Consider the following 14460-nt stretch of genomic DNA (forward strand, 5'->3'; position numbering starts at 1 on the left):
GGCCAATCATTTCGTCAGACGGTCCAAGTGGGCGGTGCATCGGGGTATCACTTCCGTTTACGTTCCCTAGTAACCCCACATGGAAACCGACTTCCCTGTGTTTTGAGTTTCGGCGCCGAGTTGCTGCTGTGAGACGTGACCTGATACACACGAGCATTTCACCCACTCTCACCCCGTGTTGCATTTATAACACCACAGCTTTGAACAAGTGACACCACAATGAAGATCGAGGAGGTGAAGAGCACCACGAAGACTCAGCGGATCGCCTCCCACAGCCATGTCAAAGGACTCGGGCTAGACGAGGCCGGGAATGCTAAACCGACCTCGTGTGGTCTGGTCGGCCAGGAGGCTGCACGAGAGGTACGGTCCATCTTTCAATGCAGCCGCGCTACTCTTGTACTGTTTCAGAAATGTCGTAATGAGGTGATGCGGATTTTACGTGGAAGTTCTAGCTCCATTCAGGGGGTACGATGCTACAGCATGCTAGCTTAGTTAGCACAGGGGTGTCGCTGTTTCCTGCTGAGGCCGACCTCAGCAGGTGAGTTAAAGGAAAAGTTCACCCCGAAATACAATCACTTCTATTCAGTGTTTACCAATGCACGGTATATACTGGATTTCTGAATGTGGAGCAGTCTGGTTTAGAGGCTAAAACTTAGACCAATGGATCTGTTTTCAAACAAATACACCAGTTGTCATTTCATTTAAACATGGGAATATAAGAATGTTATTTTTTTTTCTCTTACAACTAGTTAATGTGTACTTTCCAAAGGGAAAAGGGCCAAATTAACAATCATCTAAAATCCTATACTAAATCATATATATTTAAAAAAGAGATTACATTTAGTGTTTCTTCTTTGTCAATACTTGACATGTAAATATTGGCCAGGGTTTGCTTAAGTCGTCAAGGCATTGAAATTTACTTTGTCAAGCTTATAGATAACTTCACCAGAGCTGAAATAATTTGTAAATAAATTGATTAATACAACAGCAGAAAAGTAGCCGGCATAGAAACTATTTTGATAATTATTATGTAACATTTATAGCAATAATCCTAAAAACCGATGTGCATATTCTCACTAATTAAAGGTTAGTGAAACGTTTAATCATTCAAATCAACCAAAATCCTTCATCCCCAAATATAATTTGGTTAATCAGTAATGAAAGTATTTATAAGTTGCAGCCCTAGTTTCCTTGACATGCCTGGCTGCCACAATGTCGTGGTCAACCAGGTCAGCCCCAACCCTGACATTATATTCCACAGTTCTAATAGCGATCCACAAATCATAGTGGATTTGTTAATAGCTGTGTTCAAGTTCCCGTACCTACTGTTTATTAATAAAATCACGATAGAAACTTGCTTTGAATCCATTTTTCACAACATAGTATTCAGCTCAGTTACGTATGCACGAGAGGTTACGTATCCCACCACTGTTTCCAGTCTTCCTCAGCTACTTGAATTAACATAAGTTCCTTATGACCTCTGTGACAATATGTCAATATTTAATAGCAATACAATTGTTGTGTCCCTCCCCAGGCTTGTGGCATCATTGTTGACCTCATTCGCTCAAAAAAGATGGCAGGACGGGCAGTGTTACTGGCGGGCCCACCCGGCACAGGAAAGGTAAGTGTTGATTAACTAACAGGACAGCGGTAAAAGCCTCTATTTGTGCCTCTGATTGTGCCTTTTTAAATAAATGTTCTTCCTCTCCTCTCTTCAGACTGCTCTGGCCCTAGCTATAGCGCAGGACCTGGGAAACAAGGTGCCCTTCTGTCCTATGGTCGGCAGTGAGGTCTACTCATTTGAAATTAAGAAAACAGAAGTGCTGATGGAAAACTTCAGGAGGGCCATTGGTGAGTGTTGCGTAGCTAATCAATTTGATAGCACATTTTGATTCCTAGTCCCCAAACAATTCACTATAACTGAGCTTGATACTTTTTTTAAATGGGCCCTGATTCATTTGAGTTTTTGGTTCTATTAAGCTTGTCTACTAGGTACCATTTTGAATTACTGGTAGTTGACATGATACCAAATTGCAACAAGAGAGGGCAAATGATAAAACAAAAGGAATCAGAGATATAGAAAGTGACAATCGTATTGTTTCCTAATGAGACCCTTTCTTTTTCTAGTATCCATGAAAAGTGTTATGGGTACAATGTCTATGAAAAACAACACAAATAAATGTTCTCCTTTTTATGTTCTATTGGCAGAATAAGATTTAGCACGTTAGCTTCATCTGAATTTCTTTGGCTCTTGCATCTTTTGAGCATAAAACATCCTAATGTGTTCAGCTAAGTCTCTGAAGAGAAGTCATTGAGCAGGAAGTTGTGTCCTGCTCGCACCATCCTCATGAGCAGGAAGGCAACACTATAGTGGATTTGAGAAGCAAGGAAAGGGGTTTCCTGATGGCACCTGTCGCAGGAGAGGAAATGGAGCTTAGCCAGAGGAAGACGTGGTCATCAGCACCTTCACTCCTCCCCTTGAACACGATCTGCAGGCGGAGTGGCTTTCATTTGAAGGTTGTCATCACCTTGTCGAACCACCACAAACGACGGTCCACCTGCATGCTGCTCATACTCGGGCTGCTCGAAAGAGGATAGAATGTGATCGTGTTACACAGAACGATGCCCAGAAATTTCATGGGCACGTGCACGCATGTTCTCTCCCTTTTAATAAAATAGACAGAGGGATGTGGCGGCTTAGTTGACACAGGAATATAAAGGCCCGATTGAGTTCTCACTCGGTACACTGCTTGTGTGTGTGACTGTAATGTCGCCCGCCCTCAGGACTGCGTATCAAAGAGACCAAGGAGGTATATGAGGGGGAGGTGACGGAGCTGAGCCCCTGTGAGACTGAGAATCCCATGGGCGGCTACGGGAAAACCATCAGCCACGTCATCATCGGTCTGAAGACGGGCAAAGGCACAAAGCAGCTCAAGGTCAGATTGAGAATTTTTTTTTTTTTTAATCTTCTTCATTAGGGCAGGTTTAACTGCTGCTTGTAAAGCACCTTGATCTACCTTGTTTATTTTCACAGTGTAGTAAAAATATAATTATGTAAAAAACGGTAACCATGTTTTTTTTTTTACATTAAATCAAATAATCTAGGTGCAAAAACACATTCTCTCTTCTTCCTCTTGTGTGTCCCAACAACTACTTTTGTTTATCCCTGTTTAGTCTTGTTTCTCTACCAATTGTTTGATTAGCCTGTGCATTATCACACAATGAGTATAACAGCGGATTTCTAGCTCTGTTTTTTTTTGTTGATGATCAAGATGAGGATCTGTAAGTGCCTTAAAGTCTTTTGTCCTATTTCCTCAGCTGGATCCTAGTATTTATGAGAGTCTACAGAAAGAGCGTGTGGAAGTTGGAGACGTCATCTACATTGAATCAAACAGTGGAGCTGTCAAGGTATCACTCTATCACTTCCACTTGGTACTATCGCACAGTTGTTTTTTTTATCATAAATTTTAGTTAATAAATTAAATATTTCACTAAAGTCTTGAAAGTCTTGGTTATGCCATGGTTGAGGGATTTCTGTCCTGCCTGTCCTCTTCTGTCCTTCACGGCCCCGTTCTCTCATCTCTCAGTTCTGCATGAAAGCTCTGTTGCATTTTCGGCTGTGCTCTGAAATTAGCGTCTCTCATTCCTACGGCCCCTCATGCCCCCTCTATCTCATCATCTCCCACAATGCCCCTTTACCAGCGGCGGTGCTTGTGGGCTATGTTGACAGGCTGCGATGACGGTTCTTTTAATCAGTGCAGGTGGGCTGAGGGGGAGGGGGGGGCGCAGGTCGGCTCTCGTCAGAGGCCGGAGGAGGCGGACAGGGCGACACATTTGTTACTGATGACAGCATCTCATGACCCGCCGCCTCAAAACCCTTTCATCCCTCAGCAGGCTCTCCGTGCTGGCCTGGCACCAGGTTCACTCGTACACCTGCTCTCCCTCCTCTCGTGTGTTGTCTTTGTTTCACTGCTGTTAAACAGTGGGTAGTTTGTTTCATTTTAAATTAATAACATACTTGGCTATTGCCCTCTTGTCTTCGCAGAGACAAGGTCGTTGTGACACATTTGCGACAGAGTTTGATCTGGAGGCAGAGGAGTACGTGCCGCTGCCCAAAGGTGACGTCCACAAAAAGAAGGAGATAGTCCAAGACGTGACTCTGCACGACCTGGACATCGCAAATGCCCGACCCCAGGTACATACACACTAATGTTGTGTAGCGCCAAGTTAAAATCAGTGCAGCTGTTTATTTCCCACTGAGTTATCCCTCTACATCTTGAAAATAATTGTTCATTACTCGATCAAAGGGAGGACAGGACATTCTCTCCATGATGGGACAGCTGATGAAGCCAAAAAAGACAGAAATCACAGGTAGGAAAAAAAACATTAGTTACAAACAATGGTTGGCAGGATCACACAAACTAATTAAGCAATTTCCACTGAGCGAGAATGAGAGACGGGGCCGAGGATAAAACCATTACATTTCTTTATTTTAAGACCAATTTATTCTTTACCATAAAGATCCATTGGAACATATGGAAAAGAGCCACTTCTCACAATGTTAAGAAAAGTGAATAAAAACCCTGGATCCACACTAAAAAGTAATGGGTTCTTCCTTGGGTAATGTCCCGCCCCTTCACAACATTACATGAAAATCGATTGACTAGTTTTTGCATAATCCTGCTAAGTGACAAGTAAAACATAAATTAAAAACATGACCTCCTTGGAGAAGGTATTAAATGTATAATGTTATCGGACCATTTTTATTTTTTCTTTGATATTTCAACTTGACAACAATGTGTAGAATTGTATTGCCATGGTGGGGGTATGTGCTCTGATTGCCTCTTTTTTTTTTGTTTTTTTTTTAAAATGAATGCTCTTCTATCTATTTGCCTGTATTTTAGATAAGCTGCGTACTGAGATCAACAAGGTGGTGAATCGCTACATTGACCAGGGCGTAGCTGAGCTCGTACCTGGTGTGCTGTTCGTGGACGAGGTTCACATGCTGGACATCGAATGCTTCACCTACCTCCATCGGGCGCTCGAGAGCACCATCGCGCCCATAGTTGTTTTCGCGTCGAACAGGGGAAACTGTTTAATCAGGTAAGATGATAGGAAATCAACCTTCAACAGGAGATGAGAAAAGAGAAGTTTACTAAGATGTTAGATTTGTAGTATTAACAACCACGTGTTGTCCACCAGAGGGACAGAGGACATCAGCTCTCCACATGGGATCCCTCTGGACTTACTGGACAGAGTCATGATAATCCGCACCATGCTGTACACACCACAGGAGTTGAAGCAGGTGAGTTTTAGAGTCAGAGTTTCTCCACGTGTGATGTCATGTCTGTGCGTGTGTCACTAATGCTTCTGTGGTTTGTAGATTGTCAAGATCCGTGCGCAGACTGAGGGCATCACCATTAGTGAGGAAGCACTTTCACACCTGGCAGAGATCGGCACAAAGACCACGCTCAGGTACAGACCGACATGTTGTCTGTGTGTGTCAGTGAAGAAAGTACCTTAAACATGACAGATAATTTTTCATCAAGATCCATCAATTATTCTCTGAGGAATAATGGAAAATTTGATATATATATATATATATATATATATTTGAATAATTCATCAACCGGTGAAATGTTTAATTTCTGTTGTTTTCCTCATAGGAAAAGTTTTGTCTCAAAACATTTATCCCCATTTATTAACAAAGGGAGAAAAACATATGCTTTGTACATTACCCTGTGATTTGTAACTCACCAGTGTCACCGAGGTTGAAGTGGTTAATGTGCAGTACACGTATGATCATTTCAGGAGCTGAACATACTGAGTGTGTTTCCCTGCAGGTACGCTGTGCAGCTGCTGACACCAGCCAGTCTGCTGGGCCGTGTTCAGGGGAAAGAGAGCGTGGAGAGGGAGCAGGTGGAGGAGATCAACGAGCTGTTCTACGACGCCAAGTCCTCCGCCAAAATCCTCCAAGACCAACATCACAAGTTCATGAAATAAAACTGGATTTCCTCTTCTTTTTGTCCTCCTTCAACACAGAGCTGGTTCTATCATTGTTCACTTTATTTTTGGATTTCCCATCGATCTCCACGTTTCATTAACTGTTGTAACATTAGTTCTGTTCTAATACATTTTATCCATTGTTTGTTGATGGAAACATTTTTTGAATAAAAAGTAAAAACACACATTGACTCTCTTTCAGATTTACTTTGATTGGTACCTTTTTTATCTGTATTAATGAATGTTCAAACGGATCAATAACAATAAAGCACATTGCAGGTGCTGTCTTATTATCCTATGCTTTTATACACTAGGTGAAAAACAGAGGAAACCACAAAAAATAATAAATAAATAAAATTAAGAAATTATATATTTATAGAAATTAGTTGAACATTCTACAACAAAACTGTTTAAGTCAGGGTTTCTGCAGGGTCTTACAAGGTCTAAAATCCAATGAATTTCAGCCCTAAAGTCTTAAATATGTTGCAATTATGTTTGAGTTATTAAATACATATAGGTGTTGATTATGTGTTGTAGTTCTTTTTCAACGTGACAGATATGAGCAAACTAATGAAACTACAAACAAGACCTTTGTTTTTCTAATCTCTAGTTTTCTTGAGCAGTTGGTTGTGGGAATAATTTTGAGAAACACAAAATATTAACACTGATCAATGGGGAGTATGAATTTATTTAGCTACTTCACCTACTCTTCATAACAGCAAAATGTAAATTATTCTGAGATATTCCTTCATATCTGTCACACACTACACAAATCTTAAATTTCATTCATTATGGTTTTGAAAAGTCTTAAAGTTGAACTTGTTGAAACCTGGAGAAACCAGTTAAGAGCCAAAACACAAGCAGGACAAAGATGACCAAAGCCAGGCCACTAAAAATATATTTTAACAGTACTGTTCACAGACTGAAGTGTAAATACAGCTGTAAATCAACTTAAACCAAACCCCCCCCTAACATGGAACAGGTGTTGTCATCTCATGGTCAGAAAGTTCCTCAGCTACTTTCTGACCGGTCGAGCTGAACGTGTGTTCAAAACCGTCTCTGCTCCGGACCTCGCGCCACTGAACACAGAGGGAGCTGCTTTTCCCACTTTGGCTGTGAAGGAGAGAGAAATAAACAATCATCATACCTCAGTGTTGATGAGGCAGAGAGAGAGAGCGGTTGAGTCCGAGTGAGGATATGCTCTTTCTAAACACACACACTTCATTTCTCATCCCACAGCGTGAGACAGAGTGTGGTCTCTGTATATGGAGTGGAAACATCATGAGCGATGCCCCACACACAAACACACTGACAAGAATTAAGCCTAAAGCTCAACCATGCATGATATAAGTTAGAGTTTCCTTTGGCATCCATCTACAAGAGTAGTGTCAAATTATTTGTGTGTGTGTGTCCTCACCGCACTCCTCCATTACTTCAAACGTCTTGCTCTTTGCTGGCCCTCCACTGCCCAGTTTGCCCTTTGCCTCACTCAGATCGTCTTCACTCACTTCAGGACGCTGCATTTGTTCATCCTCTTCCTGTCCTGGCTGGAGAAACAAGTCGAGAACACATCAGAGATTTCCATGTCAATTTCTGCATCAAATCCACAAGGAGTTATCTCCTCAAACAGTGACTTACCTGAGACATGATGGTTGAGAAGGTGAAAATATCCTGTGAAGTAAGGTTCCTCTCCTGTGTCAGCCGTTGCTATTTTCCTCCTGTACGTCCAGCTGGCATATACACACACAACCAGGAAGAGATTCTCCAGAGGACATTAAATCTGTTCCTAACACTAACAAATGACGTAACGACTGTTCAGGGTCCTTCCCCTTCTCATTCTCTCTGCTTTTTGTCCTGCTTTGCTGTCTCCCCCGCTGCTACATTAGAAAATGACAAGCTCACTGCTGAGAGTGGTGGCAGCACACATCCCCCCCCCGGCCCACCCCCGAGAACATCCCAGGGATGCAACAACGTCACGTCTCTGTCTGTGTATCCTCGTCCACCCTCCTGCTGTCAAACCACTTTCTAATTGCACTGGTGACCTGAAAGCGACTTAACCAGGACTCAATGTTTAAAAGAAATTACTTTTTCCTAAAACTTCCTTAAAAGAGCAGAGGGTGGGAAAGAATTTCCTTAAAATAAAGCCGCTCCCATGCTTTCCTGCTTCTTTCCTATAATTATGTAATGATTCGCCCGTAGGGACAAACACAACTGAGGAAAGAACAACAAATAACCAGTGTTTCTCAGCAACATGTCAGTAAAGTGGTCACAGTAAAACCAGTCAGGTTCTCATAGACTTAAAAGTAAATCTCAAACATTGGGTTAAACCTGTGCATCACAAATTGTGTTCCTGTGTGACAATATTAATATAAAAGGGACATTTTTTACCAGGAAAATTAACATTTACGAGGCAAAGGAAATAATAATAGTGTTGGAATGAATTAAGTTTTTATGAAGTCCTTATTTATCAAATATTTATCAATTTATCACTTGACATAAGACTTTTTAAGTCTTTGTCAAGTTTGACAGATATGAAGGAATATCTGAGTCCTAGAATTAGTTACAGTTCCCCATAATTGAAGATACAGTGAAGCAGTTAAGATAGAAGTACCCTTGAAACGCCACTTTGTCTCAGTGACACTATCCATAGTCTTTCCCACAGCCAAGCCAAGTGAACTGAGATAGACTATGACCAAGGCCTTTATAGACTCCATGTTGGTCTTGTTTGTAGATTCATTACAAAATAGGTATATCTGTATATTTGAGAGCTACAACATAGTCTTTACAAACTACGCAGGCTGCCAAAACATTTCTATATGACTCACAATGCAAGTAGCATAAAATTAACGTTAACCTAATTAAAACCTACCTACAAAAATTTATGACCAAGTGCGTAAAATATTTAGACTTTTTAAGGCCTAAAATTCTGAATATAAATTTTGAGACCCTGTGGAAACCCTGATTTTAGAGAAGATGTATTGTCTTGTGCTGTGTCACGTAATTTAGTCCGATTTTATTGAAACCTGAAATTTACCTAAATAACAACAGGAACCTTTAAAATAGTGAAATAAAATATGACAAATGGTCGTCATTTGGTGTCGCAAAATTTCATACTGTTTAATTATAACATTGAAATTATGAAAAACATTCCCCAGTTATGTTTGGTTGGGACAAACTATCCCTGTAACAAATTCACATTTTCAGAAAAAAACGTTCATCTGCTTAAATAGATCCTGAAACAGTCACGTCAGGTTCCTTCATACGACACAGGAATGTTGCAGAGAAAATATCTCACTCACACACAAAGAGGTCCGTTTCCCGGTTGGGTTTCATTCACACAACCGGTCAATGTCAGTTAGTAGCTTTTGATCCGCTGTTTGTATCGGTGCAGACGTTTCCTTCCATTTTCACTCAAGTTTACAAGTGTTTTTTTCGGTACTGGGGAAACAGCTGAGTCCTCACAAACTGAATCATCCGACTCTCCGTGAGAAGAACAGCTACAACCACACAGAGGAGACTCACTGCACCGACTCCAATGTGGACCATCCTCAGTAACCAGCCGCTGTCACAGCAGAAAACACTCTGGAACCAGAGAGGAAGAGAAGCTCAAGTTAGGGCCACTGATATCGGATCCGGTTTTACAGGAACATTTTAAAAAAGAAAGCAACTAAATAAGCACGTTGCTCTTGTACCTCAGAAACTGATGTGACACCTCCACTGACTGCCAGCACCAGCAGCAGGAGCGGGGAGGGCAGGAGGCCTCGCAGTGGTTTCCACTGACTGGACTGGAAGTAGCGGTGTATGTAAAGCAGGCTGTGTAAGATGCGGAGGCCCATGTTGAGGCAGTTTGCAAGTATGAATCCGACAGCGCCGGCCCACCAGGTCAGCCAGTAGGACAAGAGGAGGAAAGACACAGACAGAGCCAGCATCACCAGGTTGTACCTGAGAACAAAACAAACTGTGTTAACCGACAGGTGATAAACTCTGTGACGCCTGTATCTCTGTGTATTTTGAGAGTCTTACTTGTCAACCTCTTTTTGGCTCATGGCAGCAAATACAAAACACTCTGTTATGCCGTTCACAGCCAGCAGGAGGACGTAGGAGCTGTAGCACCGCAGCAAAGTAGGCCCTTCAACAAAGTTACATATGAGACCATTTAGGATATCAAACAATATAGAGCTTCATATCTTGTTGTGGGTTGTAGCATACGGAAGGTTATTGCATCCACTTCAGATAAAAAAAAGAATTCTGCATTGTTTTTCTAAAATAAAGACAGAGCTCAAAGTCCTTGTCCAAAGAGCGTCTTGTGCAAAGCGGCCAAAATATTGTAGACGTAGTGTGTGTGTGTGTGTGCGCGCTCACTATAGCTCAACAACACATGGAGGGATTTTCGCCATATTGTGAATATTATTTGTGAGTGTTCCTCTAGATGAAGAGAGCAGATTGTCCGGAGTAGGGTTGTGGGGGACGACAGCAGAGAACATCTGGAGCAGGTCCTCTCTATGGAGGTCGCCATGTTTTTTACACTCGTCCAAGCTGTACAAACTAAGCACCTTTTGAGTTTTAATGACAACTGAAGGCTACCACAGGTTCTCTATCATATATGGAAGGGGAGGGTGAGTCGAGGGTTATTCAGCTGCAACATGACACTCCGCCACTAGATGTCACTAAATTCTACACATTATCACTTTAAGGGGATGTAAACCTCCTCATGTCATACAAATCCCCACCTTGGTTTTCGACATTGAAAGATGCTTGTTTCTATAACAAATATAGATGGCATTGTTGTTAGTTAGTTGGCCTTGCCTCAGGAATTGTTCAGATGGGAACTACAAGGAATTTGAACTATCCAGTTAATTCAGAAAAACAGAGCAGAATTAATTTTTCTCAAGTGAATGCATTTCCATAATATCTGGGTTTCTCCTGGGATCACAGTGTTAGTTCACTGACCTGCTCCACTGCTCAGCAAAGAGCCACCATAAATGTCCAGAGCCAAGTGAGAGAATGCGTAGCCAAACACTGTGATAATCAGACCGATCACCAACACCAGCTTCAGCAGACACTCCAGGACATCTGCTGCTATGGCAATGTCTTCCTGAGGAGGCAAGATGGAGACAAATTTGACAACCAGTTTCTCAGGCGAAGATACCTTTGTTTATTTCCAAAATTCCAACCTGTTTCTGACTTCTGACGTCACGACCCCTCTCCAGCACTTTGGCAAAGAAGATGTAGAAGCTCTCCTCGATGGGCAAGAAGATGAAGCGAGCCACCATGGAGCCCAGATTGTTGACGATATCATAAACACCCTGGTCACCGAAGCTGAGGACGTTTAAAAAGGTCATGACGTAGCGCTCGCCCTCCGTCAGGATCTGCTTCAGGAAGGACTGTTTGAAGAAGCTCCAGGTGAGCCGGGCGAGAGTCCAGTCAACCAGCGCCTGCAAAAACATAATCAGTCTGTTATGACCAAAAGAGCAGCTGGACACTTTTGAAAATCTGTTTCAATTTGAGGATTCTTTTGACTGTGGGTGATAAACTACCTCTCCCTCTGCTCTACAGGGCAAGAGATCTCCGACACAGCTCAAAGGAAAACTGCTTTTCTCTGCTTCTTTAGAGCCCAGGAAACGAATGAAGTAAACCCCATAGCACAGCACCAGGAATCCTGTGTACACCAACTGACAAAAGATTCAAATGATTACACGTGAAAGACCAATTGACTGTAATGATGAGAGAAACTTCAGCTGATTTCTTACATGAGCAGCAGAGAAGATGAAAAGCCCCCATTCAGGGGCCGACACCACCAGCGCCACGGTTACGCTGCACTTAGCGATCATCGCTAAACTCTCGGCGACCACCTTCAGGCGGACAAACATGTGAGCCTGGGCCAGGACCCAGAGCGGCTCAGCCAGCAGCTCCTGCACGCCTGACAGGGCAAACAGCACCACAGCAGGGCCGTAGTACGGGACGGTCTGGGGATCTGGGACCTCCAGGAGCCAGAGCCACACACAGACCAGCAGGGAGGCCCATAGCACACCGAGCGGCAGCCTGAGCGGTGACAGAGGACAAGAGACACAGACAAACATCCAAGCTGAATACACAAGATGAATCAACGTCCATAACAAAGGAATGCATTAATGATCATTCCATGACATCTGGTTTGGTGGAGTGAGTGAAAACAAAAAGTCATTATAGGAACATTTAGGAAAAGCACAAAAACCTGCGCTCCCCTGAGTTCCATTCCTTCTGGATCCAACACCGTGATGAATAACCGGATTGTTTCTTGAGATACTATGAAACCTCAGTGAATATCCCACAGATGTAACAAACGATAGACTCATTCTTCGACCACTTCTCATTCAGTATTTGGTCCTCCAGTTAAAAGACAATTTCCTCCAATAGAATACGTGCGTGTTTCGTCTTCTTTTCAAAGACCTGATGCTTCTGATAACGGACAATAGTTCTCATAATGGTCCAACGTTATTATCATAATGTTCCAACTTCATTCTTGCAATATTCCAACTTTATTCTTGCAGGGATAAGGATAAGTGTAGGGTTTAGTTTTTGTAAGATGCTTTATAAACTGAACTCACGTCAGCCACAGCAGGTTGATCACTTGTCTCCAGCTGTGGTTGGTCCCTGATCCTCCACTCAGACATGCTCTCCTGAAGGCTTCTCTGGACAGAAACACTAATGTGGAGTACAGCAGTGTCAGCCTACACACACACACACACACACACATGCACGCGCACACGCACACACACACACGTTAGAACCGCGGAGGCAGTGAAATGTGGCTGTGCTTCTTGTCTGGTTTCTCGTCACCTGACATTAACGACCCCGATCAGCTCTTTAGACACGAAGCGCAGGGTGAACGCGTTCAGCAGGAAGGTGAGCACACGGAACATAACCTGAGACCGAAGGAACGAGAGAAGACAACGTCAGCCATTACCTGACAGAGCTGTGTCAGCACGGGGCTGCAGCTCGGGCTCCATGTACCTGTAGCAACACATTGTAAGACGCCAGCCGCGACGCGTTCTTCAGCACGTCCTCAGAGCTCATCGTGGACTTTCTACTGTGACTATAACAGAGAGTTAATCAGACAAGATGGCCGCTGCGTTCTACGAAGTAAAATCATCATGGAGAAAAACTGAGAAAACTGTCTCATTCTACTTTAAAACTCTTCTTCTTCATCTTCTTCCAACAACAGTGTGACAGCAGTGCTTCCACTTCCGTACACACTGAATGGAGCCACGTTACGAGCTGACGTCACAGAGCGTTATGGCTGTCCTGCGTGAAGCCGCTAGAGGTCGCAGTCATCCTGCTGATAAGATTAACTAATAATAATAATAATTAGAAATGAGGAGACTCAGTGATGATAATTGGAAATATAATTTCTAGGACTGCAGAGCAGCACTGAGCGGGCCCGAGCACATGCATTTTGAAGCGTTGCATGCGTTTTGCCTGAAAAAATTAAATAATAATGACTTCGTAATATGTGGAATATGGCTAAAATGGCTACTAAATACAACATATCAGGCTTCCTGTTGCGTTCTTCTAATTGCACCTTTTTTGTTTGTCTGGTCATGATACACATGTGTATCGATTTTTGTGAAGAGAGGTCAATGTGAACATGTTCCTGGGGTCTCGGTAGCACCGTTGAGCCATTTTCAATGATTTGTTGTTGTAGATTGGTGCAGTAGTGAGGCCTCACCTGGTCTGTGCATGAAGTGGAAGTCAACCTGAGAAGTTAAACTTGAACGAGGACATCCAGAAAGGGGACAGAGAGACAGCTCACCTTCAAAGTAAAAGGTCAGGAGGCTGGAGCATTGATTTGATTAATGAGTAATGAGTGACCCTTACTCCTTGTGCTAGTTGATGGGAATATATTTTCATTTATTTGATCAACGAACATAAACTAGACGGTTTTGCATGATTTTGGGGAATTTTATTAAATTAAATGTGTCCCACACTGTGTTTCTTTTAAGGCGTCAGAAGCCACGGTTGGAAACTACTACTTTATTCTCTAACGATTTGTCCATCTTCTGACCAGGTAATCCAATCCTTAATTTTAATAGCTGTAGTTCTGCGTAGAATGTGCGCAATTCACTTCTGCGCAGGAGGTACATTAAAAAAACTTTTTAATTAAATTAAAAAAAAATATATATATATAAAATAAAATATAAAATATATTAAAACGTGTGTTTGCCATACACCAGGTCTACAGCTGGTTTAAAAGTCTGACTGCTGAGGGGACAATGATCTTAAAGATGACAGAAATTGAAGCATGACCACACATTGCAATAATAAAACCAGAAAAATTAAAATAATAATAATATTATAATCCTTACAATTTCAATATGGCCTAATAATAACAACAATACTAACACCAATAATGGCAGTTATAATCATCAAAATTGATATCTATGTATCATCAGTCTATCATCTATCTATCTATAATAT

General features: G+C 42.2%; 4 protein-coding genes across 4 annotated transcripts in view; 2 read left to right on the plus strand and 2 right to left on the minus strand.

The window, feature by feature from the left end:
• Positions 1 to 14460, plus strand: part of LOC128425379 (40S ribosomal protein S26) — a 178121-nt gene that overhangs the window by 11514 nt on the left and 152147 nt on the right. The gene's annotated exons all lie outside the window — the stretch shown is intronic.
• Positions 67 to 6188, plus strand: ruvbl1 (RuvB-like AAA ATPase 1). Its single transcript, XM_053411881.1, has 11 exons — positions 67 to 360; positions 1535 to 1621; positions 1719 to 1851; positions 2785 to 2936; positions 3319 to 3408; positions 4046 to 4195; positions 4308 to 4371; positions 4905 to 5103; positions 5203 to 5305; positions 5384 to 5475; positions 5844 to 6188. Exons 1-11 carry the CDS (start codon positions 220 to 222, stop codon positions 6001 to 6003), a joined length of 1371 nt encoding a protein of 456 aa, XP_053267856.1. The 5' UTR covers positions 67 to 219; the 3' UTR covers positions 6004 to 6188.
• On the minus strand, positions 6672 to 7923 carry mustn1a (musculoskeletal, embryonic nuclear protein 1a). The gene is made up of 3 exons (XM_053412001.1): positions 7642 to 7923; positions 7421 to 7550; positions 6672 to 7116 (listed from the first exon to the last, which is right to left on the minus strand). The coding sequence occupies exons 1-3, from the start codon at positions 7648 to 7650 to the stop codon at positions 7019 to 7021; spliced, it is 237 nt and encodes a 78-aa protein (XP_053267976.1). The 5' UTR covers positions 7651 to 7923; the 3' UTR covers positions 6672 to 7018.
• rft1 (RFT1 homolog) lies at positions 9095 to 13247 on the minus strand. The gene is made up of 10 exons (XM_053411871.1): positions 12997 to 13247; positions 12823 to 12908; positions 12591 to 12713; positions 11754 to 12045; positions 11541 to 11675; positions 11178 to 11438; positions 10954 to 11098; positions 10027 to 10132; positions 9696 to 9945; positions 9095 to 9585 (listed from the first exon to the last, which is right to left on the minus strand). Exons 1-10 carry the CDS (start codon positions 13057 to 13059, stop codon positions 9421 to 9423), a joined length of 1626 nt encoding a protein of 541 aa, XP_053267846.1. The 5' UTR covers positions 13060 to 13247; the 3' UTR covers positions 9095 to 9420.

Source organism: Pleuronectes platessa, chromosome 2, assembly GCF_947347685.1.
Source record: "Pleuronectes platessa chromosome 2, fPlePla1.1, whole genome shotgun sequence".
NCBI lineage: Eukaryota > Metazoa > Chordata > Actinopteri > Pleuronectiformes > Pleuronectidae > Pleuronectes > Pleuronectes platessa.